We start from the raw sequence: 21,063 nt of genomic DNA on the forward strand, positions 1-21,063 counted from the left end.
CATGGACCAGTCTTCTCAGGCATTGTACCATTGCCCAGTCAGCTACCTCTGTCTCTTCCCACCTGATTCAGTATTGACCTTTCCCCCAATTTTTACACAACTGTGCCCGCACCACTTGCAAATAATACATTTACTTGCACTCTTAGGTTATCTTTGGTTTTGTGAACAGATTTTCACTCTCATTGCTTTCCATATAATTTTATATCTACTTTCCTCCCTACAGACATCGAACAGTGTTACTTTCAGCAAAGATCCAGAAAGCACTCTTTTCACAAGCAAACAGGTGATCCAAAACATTCCCTCAACTCAGGAGCGTTTAATAAAGTGGGCTTCTGAACAAAATTACCCAGTGACATTCTACACATATGTACCAGTGGCAAACAAGTTTGACATTAAACTGGATGACATAGGTAAAGAGGAAATGGCTTTATTGGAAATATTTTAATTTATATTCATACTATTTATTATTAAAGCACTGTACATATGAAAAAGGGTGTACCAATATAAAAGAATTGCAATAAGCATGAACAAGACCAATTACAAACTGGCAGAAGTAGAAAGGACCCTGTCCATCATGGTTTGCAATCTACAAAGGATAGGGGAAGGATACAGTGAGGGTAAAGCTGGTCATGGTGGTATAATAGCACCAGGGCACAACTGTAGGTTGTAGGCTCGTCTGAAGAGGTGGGTTTTCAGGTTTCTTTTGAAGGTTTCCATGGTAGGTGAGAGTCTGATATGTTGGGGTAGAGAGTTCCAGAGTATGGGGGTACACATGAGAAATCTTGGAAGCGACTGTGGGAAGTGGAGATGAGAGGAGTAGAGAAGGAGGTGTCTTGAGGATTGGAGATTGCATGTGGGAAGATACCTGGAGATTAGGTCACAGATATATGGAGGGGACAGATTGTGGATGGCCTTGTATGTCATAGTGTTTTGTACTGGATTCTCTGGGCAGTGGGGATCCAGTGAAGGGATTGGCAAAGAGAAGAGACAGATGAGTAATAGGGGGAGAAGTGGAAAGATTGGAAGGGTGAACGAGTGCTAGATGGAAGGCCACAGTGGAGGATGTTACAGTAGTCTAGGCGGGAGATGATGAGGGCATGTACAATCATTTTTGCAGACTCCTGGTTGAGGAATGTATGGATCCGAGATATGTTTTTGAGCTGGAGGCAGCAGGAGGTGGAAACAACTTGGATGTGCAGTTTGAAGTATAGAGCAGAATCAAAGGCTACCCCAAGACAGTGGACTTGGTTCACCAGGGACCACCTAAATCAGATAGGGGAAAAATAATAAATTCCGTCTTTTCCATGTTAAGTAACTTTTCATGTTCCAGACTGCTGCCCAATGTCCTAACTAATCTTTCTTCTTAGAAATGAATGATGATGGGAACTTTACAAGTCCACCTGAACTCAACTTGTTACTCGTCGGCAATCAAGACCACACAGCACAAGACTTTTTGGATAAGATATTGGGTGGAGGTGATAGGCGTCATTTGCCCAAGGAGCCTGAGGAAGTACAGGGAAATATAAATGTGGCTGTGTCTGTGAAATGTGATAAGAACAAGATGGAGGTGTCTATAGAAAAGGACAGTTTACAGGTATATTATAAGCCTATATTATAAGCCTGGGCTAGTGATTGTATAACTGTATATGACATGACTGTAGATATTGAAGGTGGAAAAGTGGGAAGGAAGTCTTATGTAACCACTCTGTAAGGACCTTAAATAGTCTCTCTGGTCCTGTACCTAAAAAGCTTCTTTCAGCTAACCTGTGTAGAGAAGACAGTTTGAGCAGTGCTTACCCTCCATCACTCCTCCGATTCCGCAATCAAGCCTGGGATCATGTGACCACTGACTGGCTGCGGGCTCTTCCTCTGACTTGTGACTGGATGTGTTCCTCTTTCTTCCTGTTTAGCTACAGTAAATCTGCTTTATGTAGCTAAACAGGCAGAAAGAAGAGCACATCCGGTCAAAACATCAGAGGAAGAGCCCGCAGCCAGTTGGACGGTCAAGTGATCCCAGCTGGGAATGTGGAACCAGCATAGCAATGGAAGGGTTGGTACTGCTGAAAGTGTCGTCTCTCCACAGGCTAGCTGAAAGAGGTTTTTAGGTACAGTCCCAGAGAGCCCCGAGCACAGTGATAATATGTCCAACAGGTGACGACTAGGTTTCCAAGCTTGTGTTTTGTACAGGTTGTCCTAAGCCATATTCCAAACAAAGACCTTTGATCCAGCAGGGGAAGTAAGAAAGTCTTGTAATCTGTACTAGGTTTACTGCATTAAACATGGTTACAGCTCTAGATTATCACCCCTGCTTTACTGTATGTTAGCTGCTGTTGGAACTTCTGCATATGTACTGTCATATAGTGTCCAAATAACCGTGCCTAATTATAAGCGCCATGCTGTACTGTTAATATCAGGGCCATATGTTGGCCAAATAACAATTGTATGCATTGCTGCCAACACCACCATACTCTGCAAGATTAGTATACTGTGTAGTTCTAAATTAGCAAATACCACCATATAGTCCTCAGATAATACTAACCTATAGGGATCTAACAACAACTCTATACATAATGTAAAATCATTGCTATACAGTTTCTAAATCAGACTGTGACGTCTGCATGTTAATCAGGAGGTTGACCCTCTCATGTCTATGGTAAGCTTTGCCAGTAAAAGAGCTGGCATCTTGTCTTAGTAACAATTTTAAAGGGATTTTATATGGATTGCCTATCCTCAGGATAGGTCATTACCTAAATGGTTTGGGTCAGACTCCCATCACCCCCGACAATCAACTGTTGGAAGTGCTCCTCTTCAGACTCCTGATTAGTGGCAGCGCTGGGTGGCGGCCCCTACCCATCACATACTGACATCCTATCCTGAGGATAGGTCATCAGTATTAAACACTCAGACACACCCTTTAAGCTATAATTTGTAGGCTTGGAAAGGTGATCAGGAGATATGACTGAAGCTGGCTGTACACATGAGATATCTGTCGGCCAAACCCTTATTAGATATCTGTCATCCTCCCCATCAATATCAATGATGAGAGGGAGACAAGCCGCTGTCCCAATGACACATATCCCAGCAGAACAAGGCATCTAGGATGTTGAAATCCAACCTGCTGGATTGGGGTGGGGGTTCACCTATACATTAGATTGTCAGAAAGATCCACTGACATTCATCAAATGTGTATGATCAGAGCAAAAAACAGACTACAATGTGTTTGGAATGACCTGTTTGTTTTGACATTTGCACTTGTTTTCGAATGTAATAACTATAGTCGCATCCATTTACCTGTTGCATCCTTTTTAAGGCCTATGGATACGTAAGGGAAGAACTTTCTCTACTTGATCCACTTTGCAGAGCAAGAGAAAATGGCACTCATTTTATCTTAGAGTCTTCCCTGACGGAATGTGAGACACAGCACATTATTGATGACTCAAACATTGTATACTTCAATACTGTAAGTAGTTACATGAGCAGCTAGCTCTGTGCAAGGCATTTAACAGGATAGGAAGACTTTAGCTGAACGATAGTAATGCTTTAAATGTGCCTTACGGTGCCCTTAGACAGGGGATGTGTCGTACACCTTTAGACCAGAGATCTTTGTTACCAGACCCCGCCGGTTATCTCATTGCTGTAGACTCCCCTCCAGGATCCGGGGGAAAATAGACTGAGCAGGTTGGATTTTTTTTTTCTGTCCAGATCCATCGTATCCATTGCCCAGTCACATGTTGACCTATTTAGAACTATGTGCATGTTTTTCTAGTTTTCTGGTGAGCTCAGGATGTCCATGGAGGATCAGTAATGACTTATGCAGGCATAATAATATATAATTAGATGTGCAGCTTGAAATTATTATGTGCACTGTTTCAATATTTCAATGGGTCACATAATAGAGGGGGCACCAGTGCTTCATATTGGAGCACCTAAGTATATATATATATATATATATATATATATATATAAAATGTAACTTATTGAATAGATTGGTTTTGGCCTGAACTCTTGATTTTGATAACTACAGTTAGACAGTGCAGGATTATTATATTATAGTGTCATTTTAAGATTTATTATTTAGCAGAATCCTTAACAATTAAACCTGTCACCTCTCCTTACATGCCTGTTTTAATAGCTACTTGCAGCCCCCACGTAATAACAATTCTGGAGCCTCTATTCTTAAAGCTCTATGTTGTGTCGTTCCTTTAATATTTCTACTAGAAGTTACAGTACCAATGAATAGCCAGCAGTCTGCAGGAAGGGTACAGAGGAGTGGTAACCAGTTGGGCGTGTGTTCCTGCACAGACTCACTCTATCCAATCAGTGCTGCCTTTGTCAAACTATACAGGGACACTCCCCAACTGGTTAACACCCCTCTGTACCTTTATTGCAGACTGCTGGCAATTCATTGGTAACTTCTAGTAGAAATAATAAATGAGTCACACAACATAGAAACATAAGAACAGATGCTCCAGAATTCTTATTACATGGGAAATGCATGTAGCTATTAAAATCAACATGTCAGGAGCTGTGACAGGTCCTTTTTAAGGTGCCGATGCACCTTCAAATGATCATTCAGCTCTTCATGCTGACTCCCCCATACACATGCACATTCAGTTGACTGTGCATGTATTCTCAGTGGGGAAACGGGAGTAAGCCGCTGTCACGCCTGAGGCTTATCTCTTTTGAGAACAAAGGAATTGAACATTGAAATTCAAAGTGCCAAATAATCTTTTCCCTAACTTCATTCCGGGGAAAAATCTCCCCGCATCCCAGATAGTTTGCCAGTTCTGACAAAATTGCCTTCTTGGCTCTTGGCCTTTTATATGTGGTGTTAATAATGAGACCTAATTGAAATTCCACATGCCCAGTCCTCTTTTCTCCAACATCAGCTGTTGGGGGAGAGCCCACACATTACAGATAGTTTGCCGATCCGGCAGAAATCAGCGCACGTTTAGTCCTTGCATTCTGTGAGAGTCATAGGGCTGCTTTACTTTCTTGGCTGTTGGCCTTTTACATATGATGTTAATGATGTGATGTTGAGTCAAAAAAACAACTGACCGCTCACTCTATAATATATGTGCCCCATTTACCTATAATATATATATATATATATATATATATATATATACACACACGCAAATGCATCTCGTATCCATGTTCACATCTTAACTACCTGTGCGTGAGCAGACAATGTTTACCAAAGGGTTTAATAACCCTTATTTCCTGAATATTTTCAGATGAAAGCCTCAGCACATTGTATACTCTGGATACATCATCAGTGTCTGATTGGTGGGGGTCTGATACCCAGGAACCCCACCAATCAGCTGTTTTCAAGAAGGCAGCGGAGAAGTTCTTCTCCAGCTTAGGCCATGTGTTCATGTTCATCGGTCACATGTCCTAGGCGCAGTTTAGCCTCATTGAACTGAATGAGGATGGGCTGCCATACCAAGCACAGCTGCTATCCAATGTATGACGCTGCGCTTGCTGAGCTGAGGAAAGGCCACGGCGCTACTGCAAGCACCGCTGCCTTCTCAAACAGCTGATCGGCGGTTGTCCCGGGTGTTGGACCCCCACCGATCAGATACTGGTGACCTAGGTCATCAGTAAAAAACACTTGGTAAAACCCCTTTAACTTGAATCACATGCTGATATGCAGCTTGTACTTTAGGCCAATCTGTATAGTGCTCTATAAAACAAATCTCTATATTTGAGCCCACAATATAACCCTAAATCCTTCCTTCGACACAAACATTGTACACACAGTAGCACAACTTCCTCCCAAGGGCGTGATCTCTAGGTATAAAAAAAATGAGATGGCTGGATGAGATGTCTTAGATGCAGTTCAGGAGGAGCACTGTTTCTTATTGATCAGACACAGCGGTGAATTGAGAATTCTTTTTTAAGGCAGTGCTCCACAGGAAAGAGTATGCAAACTATCAGCCAAACCAGAGACACTCATCTGTAGACAGCACTGTGTCTGGGTTTTTGCACCTCATCAGCACAGAACAGGCTACCGGTTGGCTGCATGAGATGCCTTTGATGCAGTTATGTTTAAGGCATCTCATGCAGCCAACCAGTCCCCTACCCTGTGCTGATGAGGGGCAAGAAACCAGAAGCAACTGTCTACAACTGCATGCTTTTTCCCAAGAAGCATTGCCTAAAAATAAGACTCAGTACATGGCTGTCTCTCCTCATTTAGAAACAGCCCCCCAACTCCCCCATCCCCCTTTAATTTAGTAGAGAAAATCTTCATAATGAGCAGCCTGAATTCTGTTTAGGAATTTTTAAGGCAGCGACGACTAATAAGATTATAACAAATAATGATATTTCGGAATTGGCGTGCATGCATTCCCCTAATACAGAGATGCTCAAATTGCGGCCCTCCAGCTGTTGCAAAACTACAACTCCTAGCATGCCTGGACAGCCTACACCTGTCAGCCTACAGCAGGGCATGATGGGAGTTGTAATTTTGCAACAGCTGGAGGGCCGCAGGTTGAGCATCCCTGCCCTAATATATCAGCATATGTGACTGTACGTTTTCAGTCTCCAAGGAGAAGCAATGCATGTACTGTATAATTGCAGTTGTTTAGTCAGAAAGAACTTTTTGGTTTGGTTTTATTTTTTATTTTTATTTTTTAAAAAGCAGTCACACTGACAGCTTTTCCTGTGATGTTACAGATTGTTATACCGCTGTCACCACCCACTGAGGGAAGTGGCTGGCCTAGAGATTACGTGGATTTGGAATCTGGAGACAGCGGTTTTCCAGGAGACGCAGATGAAACAGAAATAGATCTTCCCTACTTGAAGCGGCATGAAATTGTTGTGGTATGTGCCTTTCAGGGAGATCAGGGGCTCCATATTCAGAATCTTTTTTTTTCCAGAACTTCCCTCCCCTCAGATATAAGGGTCTTGCTACTTTTTGTCTTTTTGGTGCCTGGGTGGTGTAGAATTAGGGGTGGATAAATAGACTTTAGGAGCCCATTAGATCATGATGGGACCCAACTGGATCACAGTTGGCTTCTGTCCTTACATAGATATCAGTAGAGAACCAAAAATATCCATAGTTATTTCTAGTATCTTTACAGGGCAAATGAAAACATTCTAAATATTATGATAATGGTTATATGAATATAATAGTATTATAAATAATAATGTACCTGCCATAGTTAAATTACTCTACTGTAGTTTGCCTTTTTAAAACTTAGAGAGGACCTGTCACATCTCCTCACATGTCTCTTTTACTAAATCATTGCATTCCCCATGAAATATAGATTCTGGATAATCTTTTCTTATAACTGTGTTTTGTGGTGTTCCTCTTCTATTCCTTAGAAGTTTATGAATAAATTAACAAGTGGGAGTTACCATGACCGCGTGTCAAAGGGGTGTGTCCCTGTACAGTCTGCCACTGTCAGCTCAGATTGGATAGTGTGATACTGTCCAAACTTGTGACATTCAGGGCTTGTTCACATCTGCTTTGGAAGCTCCACTTGGGGCCTCTGTCGCAAATTTCGTCAGACAGGCCAAACAAAAAAGTCCTGCATGCAGGACTTTAATGTCAGGTAAAAAACAAGTTCCTGAACAGGCTCCATTGTAGTCAATAGAATCTGTTCACCTCTGTTCACCTTATGTGCTGAATCCAGCACTTCCATTATTTTCATTGTTCTGCTCCTCTAATGGAGCAGAACAATGGAAATAGCTAGCGGTAGTGTGAACTCGTCCTCAGTTATTAAGACTCTTAAATAGTAATGTAGAGAAATGGCACCACACAGGGATCTAAAAAAAAGCTTGAGAATTGTTATACAGTTATCTACTGAAAAGATAAACCTGGAGAGATGACGGGTTCTCTTTAATAGGTCTTCTGTACTAATTAAATTTCCTGACTCAAAATTTAGGCTACTTGCAGCCACCACCAGGGAGCGCTTAGAAGCTTACTGAAGACAGGTTTACTTTTGGCAATTGTATAATCCATATTCATTGAAGGGGTTGTCTCACTTCAGCAAATGGCATTTATCATGTAGAGAAAGTTAATGCCAGTTTCTTACTAATGTATTGTAATTGCCCATATTGCCTCCTTTGCTGGCTTGATTTAATATTCCATCGCATTATACAGTGCTCGTATCCAAGGTTTATGGCCCCCACTGCCTGAGAGAGCCTGCCACATTGTACTATTAGGGGATCTGTATTGCGCCACCTGCTGTTCATTTTTTTTTCTTATTTCTTTGTCCTGCTTACTGAGAAGGCCGCACATGCTCAGTTGCATCCTTCAACTGCCTCCTGAGCTGTTATAGGCAGAAAGCTGCAGCAGAAAAGACACACCCCCTGAGCTGCAGCAGAAAAGACACTCCTCTGAGCTGTCAGCTTATATAAATCTAGCAGAGCAATGAAGGGGGAGATCTCCGGATCCATGTGGGGTACAGGGCTGATGCTGGAGTGAGTCAACCCCGTTAAGATTCCTCTACGAGTGCTGTAGGTAGTCAAGTTTTTATTATATTATCCTGTAGTTGTGGAGGCCGAAGGTCCTGAAGCTCTGTGTCAGAAAAACAGAGAAAGGCCCTTTAAAAGATGAATTATGAATTTGATCGAATTTTAGACCTATTCAGGTTTATAAAACAAAAAGAAAAAATGGGTACACTGTGATAGAAAATGGTGCTAGAGCGGAACTCAAGTTAAGATGTAAAAACTGTCTGGCCTGTTATCAGTCTTGTGCTGTGTGCTACATTCCGTTAGCCATCTGAATGCCCTGCGGTAATTAAAACAGGTAATGGAACTAATAGTTTTATTTCCAAGTCCTATGCAGCTTTCTTCACCAATGGATATCGTTTGGAAAGACCAACCAAGTAAAACCTGACAAATATTTGCATGTCATCTCCTAATAGTTTATATTCTTTACCTTTTTGTGTTGTTCCCTTTTATAGTTTAACTGCACCATTCCAAAAGACAGCACGGATCACTTCGACCCCATGTTTTCACCTGATACCACGATAAATAATGTCACGTTTAATATGGAGCTGTACAAGACTGATCTGTTTCTGACACCTGCTCCGGTCCCCTTCACTGTGGCTGAAAATGGACAGGTCTTTGTAGAGGTAAGGTCCTACTGATATCATTGTTATTCGGTTTAAACGCAACCCTTTTAAAAAAAAGATGTCCTAGCAATGTATCAGTGCAGTGTCAAGAGCCCCCGGTATAGGCTCCATATATCAGTATATCAATTTTTTTTTATAGGGTATATACAGTACAGACCAAAAGTTTGGACACACCTTCTCATTCAAAGAGTTTTCTTTATTTTCATGACTATGAAGGCATCAAAACTATGAATTAACACATGTGGAATTATATACATAACAAACAAGTGGGAAACAACTGAAAATATGTCATATTCTAGGTTCTTCAAAGTAGCCACCTTTTGCTTTGATTACTGCTTTTCACACTCTTGGCATTCTCTTGATGAGCTTCAAGAGGTAGTCCCCTTAAATGGTCTTCCAACAGTCTTGAAGGAGTTCCCAGAGATGCTTAACACTTGTTGGCCCTTTTGCCTTCACTCTGCGGTCCAGCTCACCCCAAACCATCTCGATTGGGTTCAGGTCCGGTGACTGTGGAGGCCAGGTCATCTGGCGCAGCACCCCATTACTCTCCTTCATGGTCAAATAGCCCTTACTTTCAAAGTTTTCCCAATTTTTTCGGCTGACTGACTGACCTTCATTTCTTAAAGTAATGATGGCCACTCGTTTTTCTTTACTTAGCTGCTTTTTTCTTGCCATAATATAAATTCTAACAGTCTATTCAGTAGGACTATCAGCTGTGTATCCACCTGACTTCTCCTCAACGCCACTGATGGTCCCAACCCCATTTATAAGGCAAGAAATCCCACTTATTAAACCTGACAGGGCACACCTGTGAAGTGAAAACCATTTCAGGGGACTACCTCTTGAAGCTCATCAAGAGAATGCCAAGAGTGTGCAAAGCAGTAATCAAAGCAAAAGGTGGCTACTTTGAAGAACCTAGAATATGACATATTTTCAGTTGTTTCACACTTGTTTGTTATGTATATAATTCCACATGTGTTAATTCATAGTTTTGATGCCTTCAGTGGGAATCTACAAATTTCATAGTCATGAAAATAAAGAAAATTCTTCAAATGAGAAGGTGTGTCCAAACTTTTGGTCTGTACTGTATGTTTTTGGAAGCCTGTAATAATCTTTTGGTACAGTATATACAGTTTATGGTAAAAATAGCACATATGGTGATGGGCTGTAGACAGGGGCATACTGGGAATGGGAACTTAAAGTGGCCCTGGAAAAAAACCTAAACGTGACCCCATGTTGTAGGCATGTCTAAATTGACAGAAGATGGGGCAACATAAGTAAGCGGGGTTAGCAATACCGTAGTGCAGAACAAAATACCATCCCAGCAGAACCAAGTACCACAGTGCAGCGCAAAAAACTGCCTCTACAGAACCAAATACCAAAGTGGGGCACAAAATACAATTTCTGCAAAACCAAGTACCACAGTGCAGTGCATAATACTGCCACCTGCTCCACAGTATGAAACTATATCATCCTGACGATGGCGATACAGTTGAATTCTGGTGGGCACCTGCGGACACTGGCCAAAGATTTCCTTAGAAGGCATCTAGCAACCCTTTTTTTAGAGTAGCCTTGACACAAATGAGATGTTCCTGAAGATGTTTAGGTCACCTTTTTCTTACATGTGTGTCTTCACTCCTAATTCTGCAATAACAAGCCATTGCAAACATTTATAGCATCTCTAATGGTGCAATAAAACCTGAGTGCATGTGCGGATTCCTGGCATACTTCACTGATAATCTTCTATTTTCCTGCTCTCCTGCATTCAGCTTGGGCCTGTATTGCCCATTCTTGGACCGTTTCACAGTTCCTCCAATTTTCTGAGAAATTCTGCAAGGCGTTCTCTGACCTAGACAGTGTTTTAGATTACTTTATCTACCGGTAGTATTTCCTCACAGCTGAGCAGTTTGTTACCGTTTCAGCCGTTAAATGGGCACCTTCATCAAATTTCTTTATCGCATATTAGCAGCCAATATGTGAATAGGTGGATGGTTTTTAGGATTTCATTTTTAGAAGTCACTTCATGAATTCTACTTACTGTCCTTTCTCTTTGTCTGGAATTTTAGCCCGGCAAACAGCCTCGCTTAACTTTGTCAGTCAGACCATCTCTGTGGCCAGAGAGGGAACGGGAATGATCGATTCACATTACACAGACAGTGATCTTTTGTGGGTATCTTTATCTAGGCCTATCAAGAGAAAGGACTCATTCACACAACCGTAGGCCGTCCATGCCTGTATTGCGGACCGCAAACCCATTGACTTGAATGGGTCCACAGTCCGCAAGATATGGATCGAAAGGATCGAAAGCCCACGGAAGCACTATGAAGCGCTTCTATGGGCTTTTGGGTATGTGCCTCCGCACCACAAAAGATAGGACATGTCCTATCTTTTGCTGTATATTGCGGATCGCAGACCCATTCAAGTCAAAGGGGTCCACGCCTCAATACGGGATTCACACGGTCGGTGCCTGTGCATTGCAGACCGCAATTTCCGGTTCGCAGTATGGGCACGGGACACACAGTTGTGTGAATGAGCCCAAACACAGAGCTGTCACACTGTTATCCCGATTCTCCACCTGCTATTTTCATGAAGATCATCCTTCAAATAAAATCTACCCCTCGGAGCAGCAATGAACTGATAATAGGATCTACATAAGAGGTTTTATAATTTGTCTTGATTGCTCCAGACATTTTTTATTTAATTTTCAATGTTATAGTAATGACAAAAGGAACAACATAAACAGCCAAAAAGTCTTCAAAATGTAGCTTTTAAAAAAAATACCTTTTTCTGGTGGAAGGGTCCCTATCAGCTATTTCAAGATCTGTTTTGAAAAACATTCCAATAATTTCCATTTTTTTTATTTTACAGGTCTCGGTTACCAAAGTCGAGAAAGAATTAAGCTTCATGATCCACAGTTGCTCTGTTTCTTCCTCCTCCAACGTGGACGCCTCCACCCAACATACGCTCATAGAAAACATATGCCCTACCGACGAATCCGTAAAGTTTTACAAAGTGAAGAATATGAACTATCCAACCTCGCAAGAGCAGACGGAGAAAAAGCGTTTCAGCTTCATGTTTAAATCCATGTTTGACACGTCGTTGGTCTTCCTCCACTGCGAGTTGACTCTGTGCACAAATCGCGTTGGAGCCGTGAAGGGCCTGCCCAAGGTGAGCGCTAGGCCCTTGTATTCCATTTGTCATCTTCTTTAAGGACTTGAGGTCACTGGTAAATGCGCAGCTACAAGGTCAGCTACCAATTAACAAGAAAAATGTGGCAGTGCAGTGAACTCCTACTCTCACCAGTCAAACACACAGATAACCTCATTTTCAAGAGAGTAAGTCTTACAGCTGCCAAGGCTGAGACAATTTTCTTTCTTCTTGTATTAAATTATTTTAGTCAAGACAAAACTTCACCAGATGCATAAACCAGACAACACGGTGGATCACCAACACGTGAAACACTCACATTTGTAAAAGCCAGAGCATAGGAAGCTGTGAGCTTGGCTTTTACTAGCAATCATATGTTTGCTATTATTTTCTAAAGAGGCCTAGAAAATACACAGAGGAGATATGTTGCTCTGGGTAATTTGTGGGAAAGTGGGCCTCGTTGATCAAAACTGCCCAATTTCTTCAGTACAGATTATTTAGACGGTGATACAGGCCCAGGGTTAGAGCAATGTTAAAGGGCATCTGTCAGCAGATTTGTACCTATGACACCGGCTGACCTGTTACATGTGCACTTGGCAGCTGAAGACATCTGTGTTGGTTCCATGTTCATATGTGCCCGCATTACTGAGAAAAATTATGTTTTAATATATGCAAAAAGGCCTCTAGGAGCAACGGGGGCGTCGCCATTACACCTAGAGGCTCAGCTCTCTCTGTAACTGCAGCACCCTCTGCACTTTGATTGACAGGACCAGGCAGTGAAAACGTGATAACACCTTGCCCTGTCCCCATTATAGTTAATGGAGCCGGATGGCGACGCTTTAGCTTCCGGGAATGCTGGAATGCAGAGAGATCCGCCAGGCTGTGGTGTGAAACTAGCCTGACTAGAAGGATTGTCAAGGATTGGAAAAATATGTCTGCTTCTTTACAAAAACAGCACCACCCTTGGGTCCATGGGTTGTGAAGGGTATTGCAGCTCAGCTCCATTGGAATCAGTTGGACAGAACTGCAATACCGCTCACAACCTGTGGACAGTGGCGGTGCTGTTTTTGGAAGAAAGCAGCCATGTTTTTCTAATCCAAGACAACTGTTGTTCTAACCGTTGTAACTCATTTGCAAATTTTACTTAGTTTCCTTTAGGCTGCATGCACACGACCGCGCTGTGTTTTGCAGTCTGCAAATTGCGGATCTGCAAAACACGGATGCCAGTTTGCGGCCCATGATAGAAATGCCTGTTCTTGTCCACAAAACGAACAAGAATAGGACATGTTCTAGTTTTTGGGCGGGGCCACGTAACAGAGCAACGGATGCGGACAGCCCACAGAGTGCTGTCCGCATCTTTTGCGGCCCCATTGGCCCCATCCTCAAAAAATGCAGCTCAGATGCGGACCAAAACAACTGTTGTGTGAATGAGGCCTTAGACTAATGACAGCTGAACCATTATGTTAAGCAGTTTTCTTTCCTTCTGTCATAACTTCACTTTTAAGCGGTTTACGTTGCGCTACATGACAGCGGAGTGAGATTAATGCTCGTACATCGACCTCCTACCACATAGTGCGTGGAAAACAGAACTCTGTCCCGGATTTAGGGTACTTTCACACCAGCGTTATTCTTTTCCACTACTGAAATCCGGTAAAGGGTCTCAATACCGTAAAAAAAACTCATCAGTTTTGTCCTAATGCATTATGAATAGAAAGCAATCTGTTCATTGTGCATCAGGATGTCTTCCGTTCTGTCCCTTGTACGGTACTTCACCGGACAAAATACCGCAGCATGCTGCGGTATTTTTTCCAGCCAAAATCCCGGAACAATACCACACTTGCCAGATCCGGCATTCATTTCCATAGAGATGTATTAATGCCGGAATCAAAATACGCTAGTGTGAAAGTACCCTTAACAGAGCAAAGGGCAAAAACTTGATCATTTTTAAAGCTGCAGATGTAAAAAAAAAAAACATATCCATCTGGTCTTCTGTCTGCTTTGCTTCTTAGAGGGAATACATGGAAATACACTTGCAGCTTTCGGTTCTGGCAAAAAATAACACTGACGATAAGCCTTCTATATTTCATGCTCGGGATGCCTTTGATGATCTGCAGACACTTAAAAGCTCGATGGGTCACTTCAGTGTACTCGCCCCTTGTGCCCACAGTGGATTGCTGTGTTTGCACACAGAGAAATTTACCAAAACCTTATGAATGTTAAAGGGGTTATCCCATGACTAATGTAAAAAATGAAAATCGTACATAGTAACCTGGGTTGCCGACCATCGACAAATTCCTGGATAGTCTATAAAAATAGGGGACTTTTTCCAGTGTCTGTGAAAAAAATCTCCATGATTTTTTTGAGTCTGATTGTAATTCTCGGCATTTAGAGCTCACCGTAAATACTGGCGATGTGTTAGGTATTAGTATCTCACCTATAGGCATGTATTACTTATCATTTTTATGGTTCATTATGGTTTTCCGATTTGTTCATAAAAAATGTTGGCTGTCAGTGATTTTTGCATAAATTGTCCAGAAAAAAAAAAAATTTAGCCTTGATAGTAACATAAGATATAAGGCTGAAAAAGACATCTGTCCATCTAGTTCAGCCTGTTATCCTGCAAGTTGATCCAGAGGAAGGCAAAAAAAAAAAAGCCCCTGTGAGGTAGAAGCCAATTTTTCTCATTTTAGAGGTCAAAATTCCTTCCTGACTCCAATCAGGCAATCAGACTCCCTGGATCAACGACCCCTCTCTAGTAGCTATAGCCTGTAATATTATTACACTTCAGAAATACATCCAGGCCCCTCTTGAACTCTTTTAGTGAACTCCCCATCACCACCTCCTCAGGCAGAGAGTTCCATAGTCTCACTGCTCTTACCGTAAAGAATCCTCTTCTATGTTTGTATAGAAACCTTTTTTCTGTTAGATGTGGAGGATGCCCCTCATCACATAATCTCGTACATGACAACCTCTTTCTAACAAAGCTAGAACCAGCCCTGTATGTACCTCCCATGGAATCAGAGATCTCCCCATTTATTGCTCCAGTAGTTCTGCCTTTCTGAGGGCGTCTCCTGACTGCTGCAGCTGGTAGCAGTTGAAGGATGGAACGGAGCATGTGCTTCCATCTCAGTGAGTAGGACAGAGAAATTCAGCAATATCATTTAGCTGCTTCTAAGGCCACCAGGATATTGTCATGCATTAAACGAGGCATGGACTCGCAGGGCAGGGATGTAATATTACCACTTTACAAAGCGTTGGTGCGGCCTCATCTGGAATATGCAGTTCAGTTCTGGGCACCAGTCCATAGGACGCACTGCAGCTGGAAAAAGTACAGAGGAGAGCGACTAAACTGATAAGGGGCAGGGAGGGTCTTAGTTATGAAGAAAGATAAAAATTATTAAATGTATTTAGTCTTAAGAAGAGATGTCTAAGGGGGGACATGATTAACCTATACAAAAATATAAATGGGCCATACAAAAAATATGGTGAAAAACTGTTCCATGTAAAATGCGCTCAAAAGACAAGGGGGCACTGCCTCCGACTGGAGAAGAAAAAGTTCAGTCTCTAGAAGCGCCAAAGCTTCTTTACTGTAAGAACTGTGAAGCTGTGGAATAGACTTCCTCAGGACGTGGTCACAGAAGGAACAGTGGGCAGTTTTAAAAAGGGTTTAGATGATTTCTTAAAATTAATCAACATTAATGCTTATGAAAACGTGTAGAAATCTGAGACTCACTTTCTTCTGGGATTCGCATCCCCACCTATCCCTTGGTTGAACTTGATGGACTTATGTCTTTTTTCAACCGTATCAACTATAAATTAGAAAAATAGCAAACAGCAGGTGGCGCTATACAGATATATTTAATTGAATAACTCAGTAGCGATATAAATGTTTAATTACATGCAATTACAAAAGTATTCAGATCCAGGTGTTGGTTGGAAAACTGTAGAATATTTTTTGTGGGACAACCCTTTTAAAGAGGACCTGTCACCTCTCCTGACATGTTGGTTTTGGTAATTCTTATATTCCCCATGAAATAACAGTTCTGGAGCCTCTGTTCTTATAATGCTGCCATTCCTCTATTATCCCTCCTAGAAAATGTATGAATAAATTGACAACCAGGTGTCACTTGTTGTCTTATACTGTCCGATCAGCCCTGAAAGACTATGTAGGGACATGCCCCTTTAAAAAGAAGATTGGTAACACCCAGTTGTCAGTTTATTCAAATTTTTTAAGTGGAATAATTAGTCCCATTCAATGGATTTCAAATCCGCACACACAAAAAAAAAAATCAGTGGGTGTATGAACAGCCTTGAAAGCAATGGGACGCTGTCATGATGTTGATTTTGTTGTGGAGTTCACACTGAAATGCATGTGATACTACCGCCATGCGTCCATGGGCTAGGTTCACACCAGCACGAGTCATTTCCGTTGTTCTACTCCGATAGAGGAAGATAGCAATGAAAATTTTGGAAATGATAAATTTGACACATAACCAAACCAAACGGTGCTTAGATGACTACAGTAGTGTCCAGGGGCGTAGCTAAAAGCTCATGGGCCCTGGTGCAAGAGTTCAGCTTGGGCCCCCGTCCCTCAGTGCTTGTTGGCAAGGGGCAGGGGAGCACATACCCTTCCTGCTGTCTGAGGCAAACATTGAAAGGGCACCCCCTTCATGCCAAATTCTTAACTTAACCCCTTCCCTCCAGCCAGAGGTGTAAATTGACCAGTATGCGCTTTCTATAATGCCAGTGTCTTATGTGCCACAAGGGTCTTTGGGCCCCCTCAGGCTCCTGGGCCCGGTAGCGACTGCTACCTCTGCACCCCCTATAGCTACGCCCCTGGTAGTGTCTATTCAATTCTCATTCAAGAAACCGAGCGGATGGACTCTGCAACAGAGGCCTCAAACATTTATCAGAACTGGTGTAAAGTAGAACTGGCTTAGTTGCCCATAGCAACCAATCAGGTTCCACCTTTAATTTTTCAGAGCACCTTTGGAACATGAAAGGTAGAATCTGATTGGTTGCTATGGGCCAGTTTCCTTGCTCAGATATCAGGACCTAGTTTCTTTACTTCTTAATGAATTCCTTATTTCTTAGCGCACAGCTAATGGCTCAGTGTGTCCTCATGTGGCCCTCCGCCTCGTGCAGGCTTGAGGTACAGTCTATTGCCAAGCTTTTCGCTTCCAGGATTTACTAGAGTCGTGTGATGTCCATTTATACGGCAACCGGCAAGAAAAGCCGTCTGTTGTGTAAAGGAAATCCAGAAAGGCCCGATGGGTCAGAATGGAGTTATCTTAAGTGTTTTTTCATGCTACTAAAGTCGAGTAGAGACCCTGGCGGGTATTTGTGTCAGGTTACTCGTCTTCAGAAGTGTGTTTTGCCTCATTTGAGTAACGAGGAACACAAGAGGGGATTATATTTCACAGCAGGCCGCACCCCAGGGACCTGTACTCAGAATGTAAGACATGACTGGCTATTATCAAGACGTTTCACCACCCTTCAACACGTTGAGTTGGCAAGTGTTTCTCGATACCTGACTGGTGTATTCAAGGTTCAGCGAGTAGAGCGACAACCAAATAAATCAATTAGATGTATGTTATGCAGCTACACTATGGATGCTGTACACTTTTATCCCTGGTTGCAAATTCAAGCATATTTCTAAAGCTGGCCATACATTTGAGATAACGATCGGCCAGTAGTCATCCGTGGGATCGTTCGTACGACCAGGGAGTCAGATTTTTATAAAAACATACTCCCTGGTGCTTGATCACAATGGCAAGTGATCATACCATCAACATGCAGTGTCGGCTATAAACGGCTTACGTTTTCCAGCACGTTTCCACGCGTTCGTTTTTTCAAATGAGTCGGCTGGAATGGCCGAAATCTGCCATTCCGGCCAACATTAATCTTATGTGTATGGCCACTATTAGAGCTTAAAGGGGTTGGGTAGGAGTGTTTGGTTTTTTGTTGTGTTTTTTTTTACAACCCCCCCCCCCCCCCCCCCCCCCCCCTTCCCGCACACACACAGACTTTATCAGACCTGTAAAGAGAAGATCACTTACCTGCTTCCTGACCCTGGCACGCCATTCCTCCTCCTACAGGTCTGTGATGCTCTGCTACGCTCCTTCAATGTAAACATCCGGTTTTACATTGCCTGCAGCCAATTACTGGCTACGTCTTAATGGGTACATGACGCAAGGAGATCTGGTCTCAACGTCGACCAGTGATTGGCTGCAGCAATGTGAAACCAGATGTTTACATCGAGGGAGCGCAATAGAGCACCGCAGACTGGGAGGAGAAGGAACGGGGATACAGAACTGGGAAGCAGGTAAGTAAGCTTCCTTTTATAGGTCAGGCCAAATTGCTGGGTTTGCCAAAAATCCCTCCATTCTTGCATAGCCCCTTTAAAGAGGACCTGTCACCTCTCCTGACATGTCAGTTTTATTAACTAATGCCAACTCTGGGGCATCTATTTTTATGACTCTGTGCTGGGCAGCCATTCCTGTATTATTCCTGTTAGAAGTTTACAAATAAATTGCCAGCAGTCTGCAGTAACGGTACTGCTGGGTGTTACCATTAGCAGATGTGTCTGACTCTGTCCAATCATTGCTGCTGGTGTCAGTGTGCAGAGACACACCCCCAACTGGTAATACCCATCTAGACCTTCACTGCAAATAGCTAGTAATTCATTCATAGTTTCTAGCAGGAATAATAAAGGAATGACACATCTTAGAGGCATAAGAATAAATGCTCCAGAATTGTTATTACATGATGAATGCAAGTAGCTACTACACCAGACATGTCAGGGGAGGCCTTCAAATTTTAACCTAAAAAATGCAGATCAGATGCTGCCCAAAAATACAGTCATGTGAATAGGGCCTTAGGTTGGCCACCCTTTTGGTTGCCTCTTAGCTTTTCAGGAAAATGAGTTTTGAGGTTACAGCTGAATTAAGGAATTGCATGTGCAACGGGCGGCCTCCCCCCAGGGCCCTCTATATAAATCGCGTCCCAGGTGTAGGAAATGCCGAGTGGTACAGTGCGGCCTAAATGTCTCTTTCTGTGTGTCATGGTGCTCCTACCTGGATACGATTGAACCCCAGACTTTGGCTCCGAAGCAACATACAAATAATTGAGGGATTTGAAGAAATAACTTGAGTCCAGACCTTGAGATGAAGTTCAATAGCAGCTTTACTTGAACAGACGTTTCTCCAAACAGTTTCAGGCTTTGTCTTCCAGCAGGCTTTAGCATTAAACTGGCAGGCAAACTCAACTCTGCTATATCTTTCTCTCACTCTGCTGTACTGACAAGCTGGTTGTATAACTCAGCTTCTTCTGTATGCTGCACTTCTTCGCTGTAGTCTGACTAGGTTATGCCAGGGAACTTTCCTCCTGGCTTTCACCTAAAATCACCATTATAGAACACTAACATCAGGATCTCCATTACCTTCCCCATATTAGAATGCTACCTTCCATATTGCTGTTCATCGCCAATTTTCTCAGAAAAACACTTTTATTCAATTTGTTAATTAGCTTCTGAAGGTGCCCAGGGGCAGCGTTCATGCGGCCGTTGCCCAGGCCCCTCGTCCCTTTTCATATGAAACCCCTCCCCTTTCACCCCTCTAGCCCGCCCTAGGTTCTTCTGATTACGTCCTCCTCTTAGTGAGAAATCCAGCGCCAGTGCCATTCAACAGATTTGCTGCGCCTGCGCACTTTATTCCCCATTATGGGCAGAGGCACAAGGCCGGCTAGATCGGGATGTAGGGGCCAGCACATGAGCATTAAACGCTATTGTGCCTCTGCCCATAATGGGGAATGAACTGCGAAGGTGCAGCAAATATGTTGAACGGCGCTGGATTTCTCACTAAGAGGAGGACATAATCAGAAGAACCTAGGGCAGGCCAGAGGGGTGAAAGGGGAGGGGTTTTGTATGAAAAGAGCTGAGGGGCCTGGGCCGCATGAACGCCACCCCTAGGCACCTTCAGAAGCTAATTAACATATTGAATAAAAGTGTTTTTCTGAGAAAATCGTCGAGGGACAAGCAATATGGAAGGTAGCATTCTAATATGGGGAATGTAATGGAGATCCTGATGTTAGTGTTCTATAATGGTGATTTTAGGTGAAAGACTCCCTTTAAGGTGCACTGGCTGGCGTGGGCACATCCAACAGAGACGTGTCTCTGCACACCCTTCCCCTAGCTGGGGATAAACTAGACTGAAGCTCACTGGTCCCCACCCTTCCTGCAGGAAGTAGGGCTGACCCACTCCCTTACAGAGGGGGGTTAGAATGGAATGGTAAACTCCATTCTATCTAAGCACAGCTCTGCCGTGTTTGCTGCCACCTGCTGGTGAACCAGGCATATTACATGAACATAACAGTTGCATAAAGATTATGAATGCACAGTGTGGAGGACCTAGAAAGACATACATAAGATGACATCATATTAGCTCATTAGAGATAGTAGCAGGGTGCAGTAGTGGTAGCACCACTCTGGGGTGTTACACATGTATTACAAATTTTTTCCTTGGGCCAGGTTCACATCACGTTCGTGGCCTCCATTCAGCATCAGATTGAAGTCCTTTGGTCCCACCATAGGAAATTATTCTAAAGGATCCACCCTCTGTGTACATACTTAAATGGATTATTCCATGAATAATGTAAACAATCAAAATCAGATATGATATAGTACATGACAATCTCTTTCTAACAAAGCTAGAACCAGCCCTGTACCTCCCATGGGTCCAGAGATCTCCACATTCATTGCTCTGCTAGATTTATATCATGCTGCAGCTCAGGGGGCGTGTCTCAGCTCTCCCTATCACAGCTCAGGAGACAG

General features: G+C 42.9%; 1 protein-coding gene across 3 annotated transcripts in view; it reads left to right on the top strand.

Annotated features, from left to right (window-relative positions):
• Positions 1-21,063, top strand: part of TGFBR3 (transforming growth factor beta receptor 3) — a 200,036-nt gene that overhangs the window by 146,670 nt on the left and 32,303 nt on the right. Inside the window, exons 8-13 of one of the 3 annotated variants that reach the window (XM_040408413.1) lie at positions 224-410; positions 1,368-1,594; positions 3,311-3,460; positions 6,679-6,825; positions 8,916-9,086; positions 11,955-12,254. In XM_040408413.1, coding sequence (XP_040264347.1) covers positions 224-410; positions 1,368-1,594; positions 3,311-3,460; positions 6,679-6,825; positions 8,916-9,086; positions 11,955-12,254 — 1,182 coding nt within the window. The remainder of the gene's footprint in view (positions 1-223; positions 411-1,367; positions 1,595-3,310; positions 3,461-6,678; positions 6,826-8,915; positions 9,087-11,954; positions 12,255-21,063) is intronic. The other 2 variants (XM_040408414.1, XM_040408415.1) reach the window with 2 other exon arrangements.

Source organism: Bufo bufo, chromosome 9, assembly GCF_905171765.1.
Source record: "Bufo bufo chromosome 9, aBufBuf1.1, whole genome shotgun sequence".
Taxonomy (NCBI): Eukaryota; Metazoa; Chordata; class Amphibia; order Anura; family Bufonidae; genus Bufo; species Bufo bufo.